This window comes from Actinia tenebrosa, unplaced genomic scaffold, assembly GCF_029948245.1.
Source record: "Actinia tenebrosa isolate PJP-AT-01 unplaced genomic scaffold, QUT_ActTen_1.0 PGA_scaffold13__45_contigs__length_12533684, whole genome shotgun sequence".
Lineage (NCBI taxonomy): Eukaryota > Metazoa > Cnidaria > Anthozoa > Actiniaria > Actiniidae > Actinia > Actinia tenebrosa.
In genome coordinates, this window is record NW_028292573.1 from 5,420,052 (window position 1) to 5,444,059 (window position 24,008).

General features: G+C 38.0%; 1 protein-coding gene across 3 annotated transcripts; it reads left to right on the forward strand.

Annotated features, from left to right (window-relative positions):
- Positions 1 to 3,871: 3,871 nt before the first annotated feature.
- LOC116286456 (uncharacterized) lies at positions 3,872 to 23,522 on the forward strand. Of its 3 annotated transcripts, XR_016119622.1 has the most exons (23): positions 3,872 to 4,769; positions 5,558 to 5,649; positions 6,593 to 6,681; positions 7,335 to 7,397; positions 7,884 to 7,975; positions 8,406 to 8,560; positions 9,071 to 9,196; positions 9,560 to 9,620; positions 10,269 to 10,390; positions 10,759 to 10,884; positions 12,138 to 12,200; positions 13,244 to 13,381; positions 14,011 to 14,159; positions 14,447 to 14,545; positions 15,406 to 15,780; positions 16,433 to 16,490; positions 17,357 to 17,422; positions 17,632 to 17,694; positions 18,741 to 18,782; positions 19,760 to 19,867; positions 20,958 to 21,011; positions 21,279 to 22,732; positions 23,147 to 23,522. XR_016119622.1 is itself a non-coding variant. In XM_089029300.1 (22 exons), the coding sequence occupies exons 1-22, from the start codon at positions 3,983 to 3,985 to the stop codon at positions 22,158 to 22,160; spliced, it is 3,810 nt and encodes a 1,269-aa protein (XP_088885426.1). In that variant the 5' UTR covers positions 3,872 to 3,982; the 3' UTR covers positions 22,161 to 23,522. The 3 variants fall into 3 exon arrangements, 2 of the variants coding, with proteins under 2 accessions (XP_088885426.1, XP_088885427.1); XM_089029300.1 differs by having other exon boundaries at positions 21,279 to 23,522; XM_089029301.1 differs by lacking the exon at positions 18,741 to 18,782 and having other exon boundaries at positions 21,279 to 23,522.
- The last annotated feature ends 486 nt before the right edge of the window (positions 23,523 to 24,008 follow it).

The following is a 24,008-nucleotide window of genomic DNA, read 5'->3' on the forward strand; positions in this document are numbered from 1 at the left end:
TTTGTATTTTTTTTAAATAAATGAATTATTTATTACTTTGAATTTCTTTTTTCGAATAAACAGTAAAAGCATTTTCTTTTACAAAATCAGTGCCGGCTTTTACATTTTAATTTTCTTTCTTCACGCGGGAAAAATGTTGCAATTTTTATTTGGATCTGGTTTTTATCATCGTTTGATTTGAAATTTTCGCTATTTTTGCATAAATTTGAAATGTTGTTTTAATATTCACTATGAGACAGACAGAATGACAAGTTGACCTAAGTATTGATTGGCTGGTCGACTTCTAAGAGAGTATTACTTCTCTCTTTGTTAGAAGTCTTTCGCATGATCTGCACTGAAATGCCCTCACTAGCTACTTTGGCTTAAGAGCCTCCAGGCGAAAAACGCTGTCATAAAAATGCTTTCTCATTTTTTGACCACGTTTTTAGTGTGCCGGACAGTGTACTTCCGTGCTGTCGTTTATAAGCGTGAAAAGTAAGAGACAACGATCGAAGCGATCCGGAACTTTGTTAAATAAGATCTTATATATTCAGTCATAACGGTACGCCATACCTAAGCTATACTAAAAATTAATTTTCTTTTCTTGCTGTAAAATAAATTCAATCCTCTTTGTGTCAAAAACATCTGGGGAAAAATATCAGTCAGTGAATCAAGCCGATGAAATTATGTCTACAACGCCTAAAAATTCCCAGAAAGAAAGCCGAGAAAAAAAAGAAAAAGGCAACAGAGCAAACAAATATGCAAACAAATATGCAAACAAAGAAGCGCTATACTGCAAAATTTAAAAAACACACAAACAAACACACTCGAAGCAAGTGAACATCCAGCTTGTTTTAACTTAAGCAAACAAACAAACAAACAAACAAACAAACAAACAAATAAATAAATAAATAAATAAATAAATAAATAAATAAATAGATAAATAAATAAATAAACAGACAAACAAACAAACAAACAAGCAAACAAACAAACAAATAAATAAATAAATAGATAAATAAATAAATAAATAAATAAATAAACAGACAAACAAACAAACAAACAAGCAAACAAACAAACAAATAAACAAATAAATAGATAAATAAATAAACAGACAAACAAACAAACAAACAAGCAAACAAACAAACAGACACATATAAATATAGATAAATAAATAAATAAACAAAAACAAACAAACAAACAAACGAACGAGCAAACAATCAAACAAACAATGATTATGATTTAGGTCATAACGTCATTTCAACGTTTCCATAAGGCAAGAAATGAAGAAAATTGTTCTCATATCTCTTTCAAACGAATGGTGGACGCCATTCCCCCCCACCCCTATTAATTCAAGAAATACTATATATAATATAAAGATATTCATTCACTCAGTTAAAAAAAAGATATTTATTCATCGCAACGAAACATGTCATTTTCTGCTTCATCTCTACCCGTGGAGAACGTCAAAGCGACAGTTTTTTCAGATTTTTTCTCAAAAAAGAGTGTTAGTTTTAATGCTTTTTAGAAAAGAACCGCGTTTTGAACACAGATTATTAGCTACAAATACATTTTCATGCCTTTTCCCTATTATTTGATATAATTTTTTTGCCGAAAATTGTTCAGTTCAGTTACGTTTTCACCACTTGCACGTTAGGTAGCTCACGACAGGTCATTTTACCTTGCATTGCACGGTGACCCCATATTTTGTAGGCATTTTTTGTGCGTTTAATTTGTTGTTTCAGTTTATCCAACTGGCAAAGTTTTAAAAGCATGATTAACGTTTATTCTTAACGCATTTTCCACGAACGTCCTTAGTTAAGGATCGATTTAAGTTCATCTGAACTATACCCTTGCCATAGTGTAGTTTACTAGCCTGGACAAAAAAAGCAAACCGTCCAACGAACTACGACTCAGAAAAAAAGAAAAGAAAAAAGAAGAAAAAGAAGAAGAAGAAGAAGAAGAAAAGAAGAAGAAGAAGAAGAAGAAGAAGAAGAAGAAGAAGAAGAAGAAGAAGAAGAAGAAGAAGAAGAAGAAGAACTTCGATGATTTCAGTCAGTTCTGTTCCTTCGGCAAGTCTCTGTGAACGAAAGGAGCCTGTCACTGAGTTTAGCGCGTCAACTGCATAATTCAGCTTTACTAGTGTACTGCTGGGCGTTCTACATAAAATCATGGCGAGAAAATTAAGCAAATAAGCAAGCTAGCAAGACAGACATCACAATACTTTATAGAATTGCCGTCTGGCAACGTCCATCTTGAAAGCGCATGCGTCGGTCGTCTATACAAAAAAAAACACTGAAACTTTTTGTTCAAACAAAACATCAAAATTTTGTTGTCATAAAATATTTTTATTTAACTTCAGAGGATAATAAAGGCCTATTTACACGGCACGATTTGCCGCGCGCGACTTGACGTATACGGCAAATTTTGGTACCATTTACACGAGCACAACTTGTCGCACGCGGCACGAAAAAAACGCGATCAATTTACTCGTCATTACAGCAAATGTTTCTTGTAAAATGCTACCATACACAGTTGAGAAGTGCAGTAAATAATCATGTCTACCTTGTTATTTGATGAGATCATTCAGAATTTTTGCACTTCGTGTTTAATTACCGGTAAAGACGTTTTCATGGAAATCCGCCATTTTGTTTTGGAATCAACTAGTTCCAGTCCCAATCTGTCAAAATCGTCATATTTACGTCATTTTCCTACGGCACGTCGTAGGGTTTCAAGCCAAAGTTTAAAATGCTACAACAAGTCTTGATACCGCGTACGTCTGTCATAGCAAGGGGTTAATCATCTACGGTCTAGAGGCCGACTAATCTCTCCCTTAGGCTTCGGCCGAGCTTCCTGATCAGTCTGTAAATCTCCGGATAGCGGTGTCGGGGCCGAAATCTCCGGCGTAGCCGTAAATGCTTCGCGCTGCCATACGACGGTTCAGCACTCAATGAATAAAAGTAGAATTCAAATGGTCAGAGTCTTAACGAATATAATGCAAGTCGGGGGGAAGTTGAAAAAGGAAAAAAAACGTAATTGCGTAAACGCTTCCACGATATTGAACAAATACAATCTAACTAAGGTATTTCGCATTGTTAAACACATTAGGGGCGAGGGCAAAACAATATGGTCCAAAATAGGGACCCGATTTTATGAATTAAGGTGGTGGGTACCAGACATACCCCCTCCCCCCTCAGAGAGTTGTTCAAATTCTCGATGCTGGGGGTCTGTAGTGGCAATTTCTATACACAAATATGTTTTTTAGCATACATGCAGACAGACAGTCCATTCATTTCTGTGGTTTGGCTTTTAGTTTTGGAGATATTTGGGGACAAAATCTAAGATTTGAACAAAGCAGTAAGTCTATGTTTTGTTTTTCCGGCCTGTTTTATACTTGGTACTTTGTGTACTTTTTGCTTCTGTTCTTTGCACTCATAAAGTTTTTAAAAAATCGTGAACACCTCGAGCCCTTTTTTCTGTTTTTTTTTTTTATTTTTTTATTTTTTTATTTTTTTATTTTTTTATTTTTTTATTTTTTTATTTTTTTATTTTTTTATTTTTTTATTTTTTTATTTTTTTATTTTTTTATTTTTTTATTTTTAGGATGTTTACCGTAGCCATCGCTTGAGCCAATCGATTGGAACTGAATGACTCAATCATTGTAATTTTGGAACAGTAGAAAGTTCAGGAAATAATAACCTGGATGAAAACAACTGGAAGTGTTCACGTTTCTAGTATCCTCACTGTATCTGGTACAGTAAATCAATGAATAGTTGACGAATTTGTTTAATTGGGCAAGTAGTCTAAAGAAAAGCTAGTGACATGTAATGAATATATTGTGCGCGCGGTCGGCGATACCATGGCAACGATGCATTGTTGAGTAGACACGGAGGAGTGTTACTAGTCGACGAGCAGATGCCAAGTTCTTCTTTACATAGACTTTTCTCTTTACTCGTAATCTCTTGGTAAACAACACTGGCGGTCTAATTTGTGTTATTGACGGAGCATGAGCTCTGAGAGTAAAAGAACCGTGGAAGAGTTAATCTTTTTTGACAAGATTAAAAAAGCTAGTGAATATGTCAGTGAGGTTAGTGAACGGCTTCTCGCAGAGGAGCGTGTTGCATGGAATACGTCCAAGACTCCGCTGCAACTTAGAGAAGAGATAACTAAGATGTCTGAGAAGAAAGCAAAGGAATTATTCACTACTGAGGACGAACGACAAGCTTGGATTGAGTCAATCAGGAAATCTGTGGAGTTAAATTTACAGAGTCAAGTTCGTGAGTTTCTTGGGACGCCACCGAACATCAAGAAAAAAAGACTTCGGGAACAAAAGTTGGAGGAAGAACAACGTATTCAAAGCAATAGTCAAAACAAAACTACTAATACTAATAACAGAAGTCGTAGTTCAACCATAGATGACAACGAAGAAAGTTTTAACACGAAGAGAAATCCGATATCCAAAAAATATGGCCTACAGTCGTACTCACGCATACAGAATGGAAGACGGACAAACGATGAAGAAGATCTGGATTTTGACCCCTTGTCTAATGAATTTAATAAACACTTTAGTCCCTACACGAGGGCAGCTTTAGAAAGTATCGGAAATAAGACATCTGAACAATCTGTAAAACCTAAGCCTTATAAACAAGCTCCTGGATCAATATGGGTTGATTCTCAAGGCAAAAGCCACGAAATTGCAGGTCCTTATTGGCCTAAAGACCATCTACCTCTTTATTCCAACCAAAAACACATTGAAAAAGCACCCGATTTTACTGAACCTCTAAACTCTGCCGGTAAGAGCTCTGTTATGAAAAAAAATCGTTTTCATTATGGTGAGATATCTTAGAAAATAATATTTTTCTTGATATAAAGCCCGTGTATAAAGCCTATAAAAGGTCAATTTAAAACGATGGGTGTTGTTTATGATGAATTTACAAGTGCAAATAGGGAATCTTAGAAAATGAAGGTTTTGTCAACTTCTAAGCTATTTTCAGTCCACTTTCCGATCATTTAAAGATAATTTAGTCAAGAGGCTTTCAAGAAAAGCAAGTAGTAGTGAAATTACTCAACGCTTCAACGATTTGGGGGGCCCAAAGTTCAACTCTTTAATCGGAAATGACAAGATTTTCGCGTGTGTACATTTACGACATTACTGCATTCTTTACTTCAGAAGCTCAAATTTCCCACAGATTTGTTTACTGTTTCAAATTTATAATATTTACCTTTGTGTTTGCTCGTTTTTTCAATGGTCTTTTTAGGATCTTTCTTTAAATATGCGTAAACAAATTAAATGTTGACTCTGTGAGTAGGAATGCAATTAACTCGATCTCTATGAAAATTTACGGATATTTATTTTTTCGATTATGAATCTTTATTTTCAAATAATGAAATTTTTCTAATATTTTAAAATTGTTTTGAGAGTATAAGTAAAATTAGGACTAAAATTAAATAATTGCAGAAATTTCCAAAGTACAATGAATAGAAGCTCCCTTGGTAAAGGATCTAACTAGATCATTTCTAGCATCTTTTGACTGTTTTCCGATTCCCAGGATGGTATTCTAATGTAAATGTTATTTTCCAGCGGCAAAGAACATAATTAGAGAGGAAGATAACAGCCTTTTTCCAAAGCCTTGGAGAGGGACAATGACAGTGTATGAAAGATCTAATACCAAGGTAAAGTAGAAATATGTGGATTGAAAATCTGCTTGCATATTCCCAGTAGCAGATAAAGGATGATCGAAAGAGGGCGGCAAGCAGCCGCCGGTATTAGCTTCCTCTACTTATATTCTTAAGGGGTGGAGGAGCAGATCCAATGGTGGTGAGGGGGGTTGCCCCCTTTGGGACAAACTATTTCAAATGACCCTCGCCTCTGAAGTCCCAAAGTCCTTTCCCTTGATAAATAACATACCTTTCCTAATACGCTAAAAACATTTTATCTGGACAAGATTTCACTCAGTTTACTTGAAGCTTTAAAATTTTATTTCCTTCAATTAGAGATGCCTTTTTTCACCATTTTATGGGTCTCCTGTGGTAATGATGTGAGTTATCCTATAACTGTCACCCACTTTTTAAAAATTCTGAATGCGCCCCTGGGGTGGCTAGCCAACCAATCACTGCTGTGAAGTTAGTGATAAGAGGTAGATAGGTCTCAGTCATAGGGGGCAGGGGATATACCATTTTCCCACCAAAACACAAAACTGCGCAATTCATCTTTAGAGTTTCCTGCAACATCTACAGGTTTTTACTTTTTGGGGGGGTGAGGGTGAGGGGTCGTGAGCCTCCATTGGCCCCCTTCACCCCCCATCCCCCCCTCGCAAGGCCCATGCCCTGGATTAATTCTTACATTATCAATTAAATGGGTTAAAACTATAACACTTAGTGTGTAAACAATATTGGATAAATTATTAAGAACGTCTTTCATAGTTTCCACAATGTCATGGAAATTCCTGTCCCCTTCATTGGAGATGTATAGATATCTTCTGGAACCACACAATATACCCTCAGCAGAACCTCCTCACCCCTTGGAAAATCCAACCATACCCTCCTGATCAGCTATATATGAGATTGTGAACAGCTTAGAAGATATTATTAATCCATTTATCTTGTGTTTTAACAGCTCTGCCCTACAGCTCCCACTGGTTGTTTCCCTAGCCTAAAATTTGAGTCACGGTTTGAATGTGGCAACCTTCAACAAGCAAAAAGAATGTGAGTATAAATAAATGGGAAATAAATAAGAAATTGATGGGAAATGAATGAGAAATGATTTTTTCAAAATAAGTGGGAAACCACATAATAGTTTTTCTACTATTTTATTTTTGTTATATATTTACAGCACAATGCACAAAACAGGTTCTTAATGTTAAACTGACATATTTCATTGAGAAGCTGGATGGTTTTACCAAATAAGGGGTGCAAATGCTCTTTTAGCCCGGGGGGGTACTCTTGCCCGTTTAGGGTAGGGATGTGCCGCTGAGCCCTCTGAACCCTGACCCTGTTCCAGAGTAAAAATCGCTGAAATTCATACCCTGTTCCAGAGCAAGATTGCTGAAAACCCTGTTCCAGAGAGGAGAGAGCGTGATTTCATATACTGTGTTCCAGAGCGAGTGCGATTTTATATACCCTGTTCCAGAGTAGAATCACTGAAAACCATACCCTATTTGGCGGCACGTACCCGTATAGTGAATACAGGGGAGTACCCCCATCCCCCCGGGTCTTTTAGTAGCAAAAAGCCCGTGCATAAGTATGTGAATACATTAAATGTGGTCATACCTTGTAATATTGTACACTGTAATATTTAATACTTATGTACATGTGTTGTTGACATGTAATATATTTTATCCTGTTATTTTGCCAATTAGTGGACGGTGTGAATATGACTTGATATTGACCACTGATCTTTATACCAAGAGGCATACCCAATGGTAAGAATTTGTGCTTGAGGTATCTTATATTTATAAGGCAATTATCACTGCATCTTACAGATAGCACACTACCAAAACATTTTGATTTTTTTATTTATTTAGATACATTTTCAAAAGCTTTTTCAACAGCTTTATTGGCCTTCAAATTTCTAAACGACAAAGAGAATTGACAATATACTAAAGAAAATAATAATAATGCAAGACAAAGGACCAAGAGGGTGGGCATGAATGAACCTAGAGTCCCATGCAAGGCACCTCTCTACAAAGACATCTGGGTTTTTGCCTCATGAATCCAAAAAAGTTCTAAATTTCATCCCCCCCCCCCCCCCCCCGTTTTCATGGTCACTAAATTTACCCCCCCCCCTCAATTTTCTCACACATACCCAGCCCCATTCATTAAATAACCATGATTCAAGGGGTGAGTTAGACTTTTGATATGTTTCATGTTTCTATGATAATAGCTTATATTATCCTTTCTTTTTTCAGGTATTATTTCCGTGTTGAGAACATGGTTCCTGGGGTATCCTACAAGTTCAATATTGTCAATCTTTTAAAAAGAGATAGTTTATATAATTATGGTGAGTTCTGAGTTATATTGAGTTATATTGTATAGAGTTATATTGAGCTGTATTGAGTTATATTGTGTAGAGTTATATTGAGCTGTATTGAGCCAATATTGTAAAGAGTTTTATCATATACAGGCTTTGACAGCCATGACAGGAGGCAGAAACAATTGAATCTGGTCTAATATGGTTTACATGAGAAAGAATTCGATGAAAGAATGTGATGCAAATGAGTCAACAAGCATCTTTCGACCCATAGAGCCTTACTCATATCATTCTTCTAAAGAAAAGGAATATATCATTGTGTGCTCTACTTTGATAACTGCTACCTTAGTATTTTTGTTCTGGCCTCTTTTGAAGAAGAGTCAGGGTTAGATGATATGAAGCAATCCTTTTCACAAAGAAAACATATGGATCAGATTTTAATAAATCAATATTTTTGCAGGAATGAAACCACTTCTATATTCTCAGAAGCTTGCGGGAGATAATAATGTAGGATGGAAAAGAACTGGGCATGGCATCACCTATTCAAGAAATACTTCACACAAAGATCCTCTCCTTGCAAAAGAATTGGCTTACTATATATTGAGCTTCAAAGTGGTAAGGAATACAGGCCTTTGAATATTTAAAGAAGAGGCAGGATGGAGGGAATGAGAGAAAGGGTGGGTGAGAATGGCAAGGGAAAAATGGAGAGGTAAAAAGGAAGGATAGAAAGTAAATGGAAAAAGCCAGAAAGAAAGAAAGGGAAAAAAAGGAGAGGCATGAAAACGAAAAATGGAGGGGATACGGGGTGGAAAAAGAAAAGTACAAAAAATTAAAAGAAAAGAAGAGAGGAACAAACGAAAGAACGAACCACAAACGAAAGATTGAACGGAAAAAAAAAGAAAGAAAAGGGGAAACAGCAATCAATAATGACTATAAATGAAAGAGAGAATAAATGAAAATCCACTTTTACTCATAACAAGATCCCTTGAAATACCTTCTATGTTTTAATGCATTCTCACCGAGAAAGGGAATATCCCCCTGAACACGGTTGCAATTATCCCATTTTTATTTACCTAGCATGAAAATGACTGATGCATATAGGATAATGATATTGATTTTCTGCAGGAATTCCCACGTGCAGGGGATGTTTGTTACCTTGCACACTGCTACCCATACTCCTATTCGGACTTGGAATTCTATTTGAGAACCTTGGTGGATAGTCCAGCTACTTCACAGCACGTCAGGAAGGAGGTACTTTATATTGGGGGCAAAAACAGTGGCCAAAAATATGGGCTCAGTTTTATTAAGTGAAGGGCACTAGTGGATGCCCCCCCTCCCCCTAAGAGACCTGCCCCCCCCCCCCCTCCCCCTAAGAGACCTGTTAAAATGTTCGATACTGGGTGTCCTTACGAGGGCGGATCCGAGGGGGGGGGGGGGGCAAAGGGGGGCTGAAGCCCCCTTCAGCAGAAAAAAAAGCAAAACAAAACTGTAGAATTAGATGCTTTTTTTGTATTTTTCATATTTGGACGTTTAACTTGGGCAAAGTTTGATAAATAAAATAAAGAAAAATTTTTTTTCAACTAGATATGCCTAATATATCTTAATGGTTTATAGGTATTGTGCAAGACTTTGGCAGGAAACAACTGCTACGTACTGACCATTACGTCATCACAGGGTATGATTCATTTAGAGTAGTACATTATAGCCAATCAGAATACAGCATTTGTAATATACTGATTTGATGGCAACGTGTTGTGGGACAAACCAAGACTTCATCGACTTGGGCGAAATGTTTCTTATTTCAGACCACGTGTCATTTTTTGAGAATAAGATTCTTTGTATTCATTTATATGCATATTTATGTAGCTTCTCATGTGTAACCCATAAGGGACGGACTATTAGATTTTTGAGGGGGGAGGGGTGGGCAAAAACCACAAAAAATTCGAGCACACCTTTATAGAGTGAAAAAAAATCCTGCATAAAAAAAGTGCCAGAAAAAAATTTCAAACTATGTCCAAAAAAATTTCTGAACAGCCATGAGGCGTAAAAATAAATTCCTGTCCAGAATAAATTGCCCAACCCCCCTCCTCAAAAATCTAATGGTCCGTCCCTAAGCAAAGAAATGATACATCAGGAATGACACGTTGTCTGAAATGGGAAAACAGAAAGCATCACACTCAATACCTCTCCTTTGAAAATGAAATCTCTTGTTATGATCACGCGAAAACATGCCCTACAACATGGATGCCATGAATACGTTCTATAGTTCACTAGTTTGCTCTTATTAAAGTCTGCGTATTTTACTAAAATGAAGTGATTCTAGTTCCAGACCACAAGAAATCGGGGGTGGTCATCAGTGCCCGCGTGCATCCCGGGGAGACTAATGCGAGTTGGATGATGAAAGGTGTCTTGGATTACTTGACTAGTAGCGATAAAATCGCCGAGGTGAGAAGCAACTCCTCGTCATGATTACTCGGGCTTCCTTTGGAATACCCGAGTTTTAAAATGGCCTTTGTTTATTCTTATTTTATTTTGAACCATCAAAATTCGCCTAATGGTTGCTAGCGCGCATACGCTTTGCTACTGACTTTATAATAACGAAGGCTCGCAAAATCTAGAAACAAATACTTGGAAGCCCGAGTGCACGCTCATAGAGCGTCTACTTTATATGCAAATATTTGGGTATCTGCGAAGAGTGCTCGAGTAACCGAGTTATCGCCTACCACACAACTCAAATAAAGAATCTTATTCTTTCCATCAGGCCGGAGATTCCTGATAATGCTTATGTTTTCACTGTATATTTTTACGTACAGAACCTTCGAAGGAGGTTCGTTTTCAAGATAGTGCCAATGCTGAATCCTGACGGGGTCATCGTAGGTAACTATCGGACTAACCTGGCGGCGAAAGACCTCAACAGGACGTATAAGGAACCTGATAAGGTAGGGATGGAAAATCAGTACCATCCAGAAATGGTCCCTCAAAAAGAACTTGGATGCAAGGCTAACCTAGGAATATACAAAAGAAATCAGACTTTTTCTCGATGGAATTTGTAACATTACTTTTGTATTTCCATGTAAGCCTTCGCATTCAAGACAATTTTGATAAGGGTGCATTGGATGGAGTATAACTCCTGTTTTTTTATTTACGGGACCAAAATCAATCTCGTACCCAGAGCCTGCGTTTCTTCAGGTCTGCGGCGAAGAACGAGAGCTCTGGCATAATCCATTTTTTGAGACCAGGATTTAATGGACTTCCGGTATAGGAGCGGATGCGTTAAAAGGCTTGCCAAAAATAAAAAATATGTTCCCAATATCTAATTTTTATTTTGATCGGAAAAAACACAGAACTCTGTTTACAAGCATGATTTTCATTGATTATATTTCACTTCCGGAAAACTGCGCATGCACCAAAAAATGGATTATGCTAGAGCCCTCGTTCTTCGCCGTAGGCCAGAAGAAACGCAGGCTCTGGTTACGAGATTGCATCAAAATTATGTGTGGCAAAGCCAAGGTGTCATAGCAGTAAAGCGTTCGTCTTTCACGACTGTAAGCTCTACAGTTCGAGTATCAGGTTCGATTCCTGAGAATCCGCAAAAATTTTTTAAAAAACTCTACTCACACGTGATTCCAAACCCGGGGGTAGGGGACTCCGGGGTAAACTGAGTATCGGGTATAGAGGCTTTGCACCATCACGTGATGGCAGCCATGACAGGAGGCATACCGTAGAGTCTTTCTCCTCTGGGAAACTGAATTCTTTCTCATGTAAATCAGACGATACCAGATTCCATTGTTACGTTCCTGCCTCCTGTCATGGCTGCCATCACGTGATGGTGCTCAGCCTCTATTCTCATCGTTTCTCTTAGGGGTAAAAATCAGCGAACTGGACATTTTTAGGGGGTTGAAATTGAACTTTAGAATTTCAGCATTCCTTGGTGTCTTTTAGTATATTTCTTAGGGGTTAAAAATCGTCCAACATCCTCTTTTTAAAAGACTTCCGGTATTTTTAAAAATTTAACACGAGTGTAATCCCCCCCGGGGATTACAAGTGCAGGTCTAGAAATCGAGCCTGAGATCGACTCCAGAGGTGAGAGCAATACCTCTACAGCACCCTTGATTTCCAAGTAAAAAGGGTAGTACACGTCGTATTGTATATTTATTTATAGAGATTAATTGAATTATTTTCCTGACGTCAGGATAATTTCCCTACCGTATGGCACACCAAGAAGATGCTCGAATCTTTCAGGGAAATCCACGAGGTAGGTGTTGTAAATATTGGGCTTCCTGTCTAATAATTACTTTAATTGTGACGTAGTGATTGAGCGTGCGCGCGGATCGACAGCAATAAAAATATATCGGGAAATTTCATCACCGTTCTCCCACTCTATTTTAACGGGGTTTTCTAGACAGTAGGGAAGAACATTTTCCAGGTGATCTCGTTTTGACAGCCCATCAAAATCCAGCCAATCATCGCGCAGGACGAAATCTGATCAGGCGGTCCATCGAGAAAAAACATGGCAACCGAAGTCAGAAAAAAATTACTCTGAATCTTTGCTTCCCTAGCTACTTCATAGACTAGCAATACATTTAAAATTCTACCTATTCTCATAACGAATACCTATGGGTCAAATGGTGGTTGCGGTTTCAATTTTTTTATGAAATTACCGTGAAATAATAGCTCTTTGTTCGCCGATAAACAACTGATACTAGGACCGCCTGATCAACTACAACAATCCTTTGCGCGCGTTCACCGAGATCACCTGGTTAGTGCTATAATTTTTTCTCTTCATTTGTTATTATTTCCCTTATGTTCCACCCTTACTCCACATACGGGGCTCTTTCGTGAGGTTTGCTTCACACGTTCTACAGCTACATTTACTATTTCACATTTTGATTTTCACGGTGTGTGGAAATCCGGGGAACACTCGTGGCAAGGGAGAGAACAAACAATACATCAAACAAACTCAACTCAAATGTGTAGTTCAGTCGATAATCGAGCCCGCGACCCCGGGCATTAACTACACAGTGGTGAGAGACAGCCCTGTAGCAGCGCATTCTATTCATTTTTCATTTTTCTTCTACTTTTTTCCCACTTCTAAACACTTTTCAATTTCTTTCTCACCCACTTTCCTATTTTTCAAGTCATTTTTCCGTTCCTTTTTCTAGTGAATCTGCAGCTCTTTCTTATTTCTTTGCGCTGTTCTTTTTTCCAAGTCAGTTTACTCACTCGTTTTCCTAATCCCTCTTCCTTTCCCATTTCTTTTTCCCATTTTTTGATATCATTTTCACTTTTCATTCGTAGGTCAGTATCTACTGTGACCTTCATGGACATAGCCGTAAGCCCAATGTGTTTATGTACGGCTGTACTGAAGATCCCAAGGTGGGATCAGTCACTAACTTCCTGGAAGAACGCCTCTTTCCTTGGATGATGTCTCAACGAGTGAGTACATGGATTCAATTAGATCATGAGTCCAATCAATTTTCTGTACCCCCATCCCCTGCCCCTGATTTGCGTGCTAATAAAACCACAGAAAGAGACTGGGTGGCTTGATTGTTTAGTGTGCTGCCTGCTAATCAAGAGGACCACAGTTTGATCCTCAGTGACCTCACACACTCGTTTTAAGGAGCAAGGGTGGCTTGATTGGTTAGTGTACTGCCTGCTAAGCAAGAGGTTCATAGTTTGATCCTCAGTGACCTCAGACACTTGTTTTAAGGAGCAAGTGTGGCTTGGTTGGTTTGTGTGCTGCCTGTTAAGCAAGAGCAAGGGCGGATCCAGGGGGAAGGTCGGGGGGGGTCACGACCCCCCTGTCATTCCTGAGGTCAAATGGGCTTCTTGTGGTAAAAATGCGACTGGGATTCCTTTGCCCACAAAATTTACCCCTGAGACCCCCCTTCAAAAAAACCCTGGATCCGCCCTTGAAGAGGACCATAGTTTGATGCTCTGTGACCTCACACACTCGTTTTAAGGAGCAAGTGTGGCTTGGTTGGTTAGTGTGCTGCCTGCTAAGCAAGAGGTCAATAGTTTGATCCCCAGTGACCTCACACACTTGTTTTATGTGACTCTTCTAGGCTCCCGATAAATTCTCATTCCAAGGATGTAAGTTCATCGTTCGCAAGTGTAAAGAATCCACAGCTCGTGTGGTCATGTGGCGTCAACTGGGAATCGCCAACAGCTTTACTATGGAGGCTACATTCTGTGGAGCTAATTTCGGAGACATGTGAGTTAGTTTGTCTTGACTGACTAGTAACTGTAGAGTAACACCTAGCCTTTTGTGGCCCAAACGCGGTTCGATTTTCATTTGCGATTCATTCCCATCCATTCACTCCCATTCCCATATACCGAATCGAAATTTGGCGACCAATTTGAATAATCGTTGGATGTAGTCGTGTTATAGCCGTGGCATTTCTTACAGTTACCATAACTACGCGTACGTTGTGATTGGTCGAAAACCACTCTAACAATGAGAGAGACTTTACTTTGAACTTTTCGCTCTTTCTGTCGCAGGGAGAGGGGGCGTCATTTCAATACACGTGACTTCCAAGATATGGGTCGTCATTTCTGTGAGGTGCTGATGGAATACTCTGAAGCTAAAAGTGCTAACAGGTGAGAAGACGCAAAAATAACAAAATAACAACCATCATCACCACCACCACAACAGCAACAACAACAACAGTAGCAACAACCACAACAACAACAGCAACAACAACAACAGTAGCAACAACTGCAACTAGCAATAGACCTCTTTAGCTTCGTATGCATATTGCCAATTCAGATCACATGACATTCCCTTGAGAATTGTTCTTTTATGACGAACATGTTTAAATATTTACATATGAAAAAATCGACTCCCAAGAGTGGCATCACATGGTCTGAAATGTGAACAACAAACAACGAAGTTAAAGAGGTATATTACAACAACATCAGCCGCAGCAATAACAACAACGTTAACAACGTTAACGTTAGCAAAGGCAACAAAATAGTCAAATTCCTACTGCTAATAATGAAATCTTTACCATTTTCTTTGCCAGTTGATGACATGAATATAATCATGACAATTGTTTGCGAGTGACGTAGGTGTCAACTACTTCTGGCTAAGTTAGTTAGAGCATAAACATTAATTACGTCTAATTTTTAGATAATCTAAGGTCGAAGAATTAGTGGTAAAATTAAAAATTGAGAAACGATAAGATTTGTTTTTTTGCGCGCGCTTGAGAGGGCTTTATTACGTTTTCTTACGTCATAATCGATTTGCTTCTGTGACGTAATAATGGAATGTTTAAACAACAAGGCAAAAATGAGAGAGAGAGAGAGACAAGCAATCAGAGTTATGAATCAAATTTCAAAATTCTTTATGGGAACGAAATGGTATTTCCAGTTATTTGCAAAACTATGCTGTATGAAGAAGAGGGAAAGTAATGTCATATTTAGTAATAAAGTAGAAATGTCCTTGCAATTCATTTCAGGAACGAAATGACGCAGTCGTTTGTAGAACTCGCCTGTAAAATGACTCGCGATATCCTACGACACTCGATGGGAAACTTCAAGCGAATTACAGACAATGATTCCAATGCCAAAACATCTGCTACGACAGAACCAAACGAAAAAGAACAACCGATCAACGCCGGGCAAAGCACTCAACGTGGTATTCGACTCGCTCCTCGACTGAAGGATGTTAACTACATTGATGTTGATGTTAAGCAAGCACGAACTATAGGGAACCCGTCGAGCAGAAATCATGATTATGAAGTCTCTGTCAAGAGCATACATGTCGATTCGTTTAATGACTGTATCAAGATTTTGGAAGGACTTGATTTGAACGAGTGTTACGATGAATCTGAGTAAGTTTATAAACTTTTTTGTAAAGAATTTTTAAGTGAGGAATCTAGGGGTGGAGTTGTGCTCTCACCTCTGGGGTCAGCTTTGATCCTGTACTCGACATCATGCACGTTTGAGTAGAGTTTGTTAGGTCTCTCCCTTGACTCAAGGTCTTTTCCTCCGTGTTCTTCGGTTTTCCTCCCCACAAAACCTAACAAGCTGAATTCCAATCCAATATGTGAGTTAGCCGTGCCTTAGATCAGCCCAGAGGTTGTTTCAGGTTTTGATAAAATAGTCCCCAGTTCCCTGCGCCATCTTGAAAGGTAGCCGTGCCTTTGCATCGAAGCGAGACGAACGGTGAGCATGCAATGATAGAGACGAGAATAATTGTCCAATGTGTTAAAGAAGGTCTCTATCATTGCAAGCTCACCGTTCGTCTCGCTTCGATGCAAAGGCATGGCTACCTTTCAAGATGGCGCAGGGAACTGTGAAGGGGACTATTGTCTATTGTTTTGCGAAAAAAAAAAAGAAAGTAAAGGTACCTTGTATTACAGAGAATCCAAAATCACTACACCCTGAGTCGCCATTTATATCATATCTTGTACTGCAGCCTTCAAATAGTAATGCGTGTTACCCGGTTTACTCTACGAGATTGAAGATATTTTACTGTTTTAGTTCTAGTGATTCCGACAGCGAACCAGGAGAAGATGAATCGTTCAAGAAGGATTCGAATGTGAGTATGCAAAAATATAACACATTAGTGGATATGTGGTTAGCATATCGATAAAACGTTCACCTGACTTTTACCACTGTTCAGTCCTACGGGTTGGGTTGCGGGTTCCATCACAGGTAGCCCAAGCTTTGCATTAGTGCAGAAAAGATGTATCGAGATTTCGTATATTGCCGATTTTCAGCGTAAATATTGAAGAAACTTCAATTGTAACTTACTAGCTGCGTCTAGTACTAGTCCCTTGTAATGATTGGAGCGAGTTTCACGACTTTTTAGGATCTTTAACGCTGATGCCGAGCTTGGGCTACCTGTGGTTCCATTTCTGCGGACTCCACATGTGAATAAAGTATGTTAGTCTCGGCAATGGATCAGAGGATCCATGTTTCAAGATGTACGAAAAGATATCCAGGCGCGCGAATCAGATAACATTGAACGGAGGCCAAAAAATATTAGCTTGAGGTGTTCCTATTAGAGATAATAAATAATAAATGTAATAAATCATGGGATTAACAGTGGATTCCACAGAGTGGCTCTTCTACTACTAGATTCCAACAGACCGTTTTCTCAAGGTTGCGTGCGCATCCAACTTGACGGGCCACAAAACTGAAAAACGCAAATTCAGTAAAATTGAGAAGATAGTTTCATATTCAAGGAGGAGAATAATCAATTTTTATGAATTCTTATCGAAAAATATTTCATAGCAATACATGATAATACTCTTGTTCTGGTATCGTGGCCCGTCAAGCTCCTTAAATTGGATGCGCACGCAACCTTGAGAAAACGGTCTATGGAATTTATTAGTGATTCTTAATGTGCATATTAACATATACGGTAAGTCGTAATTGTATTATATTTTGATCTGCCTTCAGAGCGAGATAAAGAGAAAGAAGAAGAAGAAGAAGAAAAGAAAAGAAAACTGGTGGGAAAGCTTGTCGGTAAGGATTGGAAATAAGGTTTTTGGGGGTTAAAAGTTCCAAGACTAAATATGTGTTTCTTTGTAGGATGGTATCATAACTATTGTTTAAACGTATCAACGGCCATTAAAAAAAGACTGAATAAGATACCCGAGCTTCTGGGCTCGTCCCCTAACATAAGGCAGGGTAAATTATAAAATCGTCTAACTTTGAGTTTATTTCTTTATTAGAAATCTGTTCCGGAGAACAAGGAAAAAGCGTCAGAGGAAGAGCAAGTTAAAACAGACAACACGGTAATCATTACCCTCCTGTAGATCATGTGGTTTATAGTATTCTTTGGTTAGTCTTTGTACCGTGACAGTGTACCTAAGAAAGCGTCGGTCAGTTTGTTTGTCAACCCCTATTTCTTGATCATGAAATTTTTTACGCACAAAACCTGAATTGAAAAGAAAGCGCAGGTTCGAGCTATGAAAAATTAAAGATTCTTATAGTATATATTCTTACAATATAGACTCCTTCACAGCCGCTATTAGTGTCGTCACGCAACGCTCACTCCTTGGTAGTGGCTGCGAGGAGACTAAAAAATATCTAAACTGTCCAAACAAGTCATAACTTTTCTTTTAAAAATGTCTGAACTGTAAAAGCGCACACAAGATAGACCCCACGCGCTTAAAATAATGACTGCGCACACAAGATAAACTGCACACACTTAAAATAATGACTGCGCACATAAGATATACTGCACGCACTTAAAATAATGACTGCGCACACAAGATAAACTGCAACACTTTAAATAATGACTGCGCACACAAGATAAACTCTACGCACTTAAAATAATAATTGCGCACACAAGATAAACTGCAACACTTAAAATAATGACTGCGCACACAAGATAAACTGCATACACTTAAAATAATGACTGTGCACACAAGATAAACTGCACACACTTAAAATAATGACTGTGCACACAAGATAAACTGCACGCACTTAAAATGATGGCTGCGCACTCAAGATAAACTACCACACACTTAAAATAATGACTGCGCACACAAGATAAACTACCACACACTTGAAATAATGACTGCGCAATAACGATAAACAACCACGTACTTAAAATAATGACTGTACAATAAAGATTAATAAACACACTTTAAATAATGACTGCGCAATAACGATAAACAACCAAACATCTCAAAATAATGTCTGTACAATAAAGATAAACAATACAAAATAATAATAACAATAATAATAATAATAATAATAATCTTAAAATCAACCGACTCCATCCTAAATCTTCTGAAACTACCTGTTGATGAACGAGGCATGCTTGTCTTGACAGAGAGACTGCTCCAGAAAACAAGTCTTTAAACAACGAAAAAAAGTAAAGTATTAAACTATAAATCCTTATAAAAGTTATCAATAATAAGAAAATATTATTGACTCTTTTGTGGTCCAAAGTAAACTTTTAAGTTTCACGGAATTGCAAGTTGCAGCTAATGTAATGTTATGTGTGATGTGATGTAATGTCATGTAGTATGGACTTTATGTGTGGTGTGGTGTGGTGTGGGATGTGATGTGATGTAGTATGGACGTTATGTGTGGTGTGGTGTGGTGTGGTGTGGTGTGGTGTGGTGTGTTGTGGTGTGGTGAAGTATGGTTTGATCAATGTGTCGTGTTATAAGGCGGTGTGGTGGGATGAAATGTGATATAGTATGGACTTTATGTGTGCTGTGGCATGGTGTGGTGTGTTGTGGTGTGGTGAAGTATGGTTTGATCGATGTGTCGTGTTATAAGGCGGTGTGGTGGGATGAAATGTGATATAGTATGGACTTTATGTGTGCTGTGGCATGGTGTGGTGTGGTGTGTTGTGGTGTGGTGTAGTATTGTTTGATCGATGCGTTGCGTTATAAGTTGGTGTGGTGAGATGTGATGTGATGTTTCATGTTAGGTAGTGTGGTGTGGTATAGTGTGTTGTGGTGCGTTGTGAGGGTAGTGGGATATAATATAGTATGATGTGATGTTGTGTGAAGTAATTTGAGGTGGTATGGTGTGGGTGTTGTATATTATAAACAACTCAAGTATTTCACAAGAGCTTTATTTTAGGCAAAGGTCGTATTGTTATTTTTAAAATATTTTTCGTCCTTATTGTTTGTTTGTTGTTGTTGTTTTTGTTTTGTTTTGTTTTGTTTTGTTTTTTTTTTTTTTTGTTTGTTTTGTGTTTGTTTGTTTTGTTTTTGTTTGTTTTTGTTTTTGTTTGTTTTGTTTGTTTGTTTTTGTTTTGTTTTTTTCTTTTTCTTGTTTTGTTTTTGTTCGTTTGTTTTGTTTCTCACCGTTGTCTTATTTTTTAAACTCCCTTAGAAGAAAGTCAGGACAAGTTTTGGTAAATTCATCAACCCTTACACAAACCGCTTCAATAACGGAATCCCGACTTACTCGGAAGAACGGATATTAGAAAGAGCAAAAAAGGTAAATCTAACAACTTCATTCTAGACTGCGAGCGGTCCCACTCTTCCCTCGATCCAGTCTCAGTAAAAACGAGTTACGCGCGTCCACAGGAATCCCAAAACACTTGCTCTTACTGAGGGAAAAGTGGGACCGCTCGCATTCTAACTTCATTCAGTTTTCTTGACAAAAGATGAAGAGCCACTATGTGAAATCCCACTGAAAAATCGTAATGAAGGAATTTAGGTAGACTTGTCTCTTGCAGAATTTTCATTGGCGTTTTGCGTTAATAATGGGGTGTATTTCTGTAGCACGCTCTAAAATTTCTAAAGAGAGCGAACATAGTTCAGTAACCCGTTTTTGGGTCGCTAAAATTGGCGGGAAACAAGCTGGAAAAAATTCGTTGTTCTGCTCAAAGCAGCTCCAGCCCTTGTGTTACTAGTTGGGCTGCCTATGCTTTATTTGCACATGAACTAAATATGGAGACGAAGGACTTTGCGAAGGTCTAGAATTTAGGGGGATTTGGTGCACTCGTCTCTCACCTCTGACTGTACATCACATGTGAGCAGAGTTCCTTAGGTCCGTCTTCCTTGATTTGAGGGTTTTTTTCTCCAGTTTTCCTCCCTCTAAAGACTAAGACGCTAAATTCCAATTATTCCATCTGTGAGTTAGCCGTGCCCTGACTTAGATCAGCCCAAAGGTTGTTTCAGGGTTCTATTTGTGAGTTAGCCATGCCCTGACTTAGATCAGCCCAGAGGTTGTTTCAGGGTTCTATCTGTGAGTTAGCCATGCCCTGACTTAGATCAGCCCAGAGGTTGTTTCAGGGTTCTATTTGTGAGTTAGCCATGCCCTGACTTAGATCAGCCCAGAGGTTGTTTCAGGGTTTGATCTTTGAGTTAGCTATGCCCTGACTTAGATCAGCCTAGAGGTTGTTTCAGGGTTTGATCTGTGAGTTAGCCATGCCCTGACTTAGATCAGCCCAGAGGTTGTTTCAGGGTTTGATCTGTGAGTTAGCCATGCCCTGACTTAGATCAGCCCAGAGGTTGTTTCAGGGAATCGATACAATTTAGTTTTTAGAGTTTTAATTGTAATAAATTGGTTTGTAAATCTGCAGAAAGAACTTGAGAAGGAAGCGGCCGCAGAAGAAAAAGAAAAGAATGAGTCTCAAGTAAGTTTTTCTATCGCTTTTTTATCACCACATTTTTCTGCGCAAAACAGAGATGGTAGGAATGACCACAAAATACCATTAATATCGAAAGATAGACATTGACAAATAACATAAGGAAACTAGACAATTTGAAAGCAAAATTTAGTCAAAATTTCCCTTGTTTTTATCGATTCTGTTCCTCACTGCAAACATGCTGTGACGTCAGGCAATTGGAAATAAAAAGGAGAAAAGGGAAAAAATGATTAACAGTCCTTTTCATTCTCATAGTACCCACTAGATGTCTCTCCTAATGAATCAAACGAGGCCATGATTGCCTTCACCAACACAACAGAACTGAATTTTGTCACAGCCCAAAGACGTCTGACCTACTACATGATGAACAGAGCACAACACAGTAACAAACAAAACGAGTGTGTCAGGTCAATATCACACCCAAACCTAACCATCATGCCTAGCAAGCCTGATATCCCTAAGGTTGATTCCTTCAAGATGGACTACCTTGATGGAGGAGGTTATGGCTTCGCAATTCGATTTCCCGCCAAAAAGAACCAGGAATCAGAGAAGACTACCGAAAGAAGTGATAGTAAGTCACAAAGACAGGTTTCACTGCAGAGTTTTGAGGAAGCGAGGTCAAGCGCTGATGAAATAGAGATGCCATCATTCGTAGAGGTTCATGCAAGAAGCATGTCACCATTTCGAGATGTTAGAAGACGAAAACAACAACCTAAACATGAAGAAATCCCTGCTCGGTCTAAAGACAGCAGTACTACTAGGGACTTAGAAACAATGCTACGTCTAGTGAACAATACCCAAAACTGCAAAGCTAGTTATGTGGAATGTGATTATCAAGATGAACTCTTAACAGAGTTTAATAGACTCAACATGAGGACAAGAAGACATGATTTTCATCGAACAAGAAACCAATTTAGTCACCGCAAAGGTCCTTCAGTGAACAACCGCTCAACAGTCGAACTGCGAACTCCTGTCTTCTCTTCCTTCAATGATAATTATTCAGATGCTTCCTCACGAAGTAATGATAAGAAAGATCACGCTATCTTACCCGAATACGAACCATACTCTAGTGCTATTCCTTCATATTCTTCTGTGGGATTCTCAAGCCCAAAAAACACGAGAAAAACATATAGATAAAATAGGGTTTAAAAACAATTTATAGTTTTGATTAAAAAGGTATTTTTGAAAAAGGATAGAGCTTTTACCTACTAGGATATAAAATATAGTTTCACCTTTCAATTTTCGTTTTTCGCGCACAATAAAGGCTAGCATAAGAGAGCTCTCTTATGTAACCGGCGGCAAGGCGCTCAGCTATGAATCAGATTGCAAGTGGTTTTGACAAAAGAATTTATTGAAAAATTCACACAACTTTACAATACATGAAAAAAAACGGGAACGAGATTACAGGATATCTCTAATGAAAACAAGAAAAATATTTACAATGAGATAAAATAAATTTGTAGCTTATCTAAATAGCTAAAAAGTTATGAATAAAATACAGTTTTGCTGGATATAAATAGAAACGGAAATACGTAAATTACGTCACAGGTAATTTGAATATTGCATACTGATTAGCAGTGTTTACAATACGCGAGTGAAAATTACTAGGTTGCAAAATTTAATGTACAAGTCGGTAAACCGTTTAAAATGAACTAAACCAATGGAAAAAGCAATAGGAAAAATTGACTAGAGGTTAACTATGGCTTTAGGTAAGTATTTTAACCTTTGTTTATGACAAACTAAGAATTACACGGTTTACTGAACACGCGGTCGCGACAATGACCTTGAGTGTAGAGTTTAAGTAGCGAACAAATTAAAGGTTGGAAAGAAAAGGTCTTTTATCCCGCAGTTAAGGCTATTTATCGTAGTAAAAAGGTTAAACAAGCGAGTAAGGCGGTAGCGATCCTATAGTAAACGTTTTAAAGAGTTTAAAAGACAAGATACACTCAGCGTGATTACTAAATTACTACTGCGTGAATAACTTTGTACTAAATTACGCGCTAATGCGACTAGAATTACTACAACATGAAACGAATGCTTAACAAATATGTAGAAAATCTAAGCTATAAAATATAACCACTAGTTAACGATATTAACATAGATTTGTCCTAAATCTATCCTAGGTATAAGTGTAAAAGGCTTCAAAGATTCATACCTTTACATCGTAGAGAATTCCTTGTCTTGATATGTGCAACGTCTTCAAGAACTTTTACTACACTGATTTAAGCTTAGTTTGGGCCTATTTTTATGGAAAAACCTGCATTCTTAAGACCTTACACATCCTATGCAATGTTGCACGCCCTAGGCGCAAACAGGATGTCCCAAACACGAACTTACGTAAACAAGCGCCAAACCTAGGCATGACTCACTGTAATGTAATTACGTACGGAAATTATTTCTTGCTTACGCATTTTCCACGCAAACAGTTAACTAAAGAATTACATTCCTATGTGTACACGAGGCATTCCTAATTAAAAATATAGATTTATGTCTAAATAATTACTGTCCAAAATAGTGTCTTTTGACTCTGTCACACTTATCTTAGACGTAATGTTTGACTGACCATTTCAGACATAACTTTTTCTTTAAAATAAGATTCTTTGTTTGAGTTGTACCATTAGTCAAAGGTGTGCAACCATTAAAACGAAGAAAATAATGATACTGTAGGGAATGACGTGCGTTCTGAAATCAAAAAATGTTATGTCCAGACTAAAATGGTCTATAAACTAGGAACTTTAGAATAACTTGACTTCGATAATATTTTTACTAGAAATACAATAAGTTGGTGTTCTATATTAATATTTTAGCTTTTTGTCCTAAAAAAAAAGAGAAGAATTAATTTCAAAAATGAGAAGAGCTTGAAAGTATTCCAGTTTCTCCTGTGCCCAATCTGCCACAAGACATCAGAAACCGATTACTGCGTTTTTCCTTATTCTACTCGGTAGTTGCGAGCTGCACGCTGAAAATTGGTTTTTTGCAGCCGTC

Excerpts from the sequence above, each read along its gene's own strand:
- LOC116286456 (XM_089029300.1), top strand. The coding sequence starts at position 3,983 with ATGAGCTCTGAGAGTAAAAGAACCGTGGAAGAGTTAATCTTTTTTGAC. Across the intron at positions 7,976-8,405 it reads AGATAGTTTATATAATTATG|GAATGAAACCACTTCTATAT; the intron begins GTGAGTTCTGAG and ends ATATTTTTGCAG. Across the intron at positions 19,868-20,957 it reads TATTAGAAAGAGCAAAAAAG|AAAGAACTTGAGAAGGAAGC; the intron begins GTAAATCTAACA and ends GTAAATCTGCAG.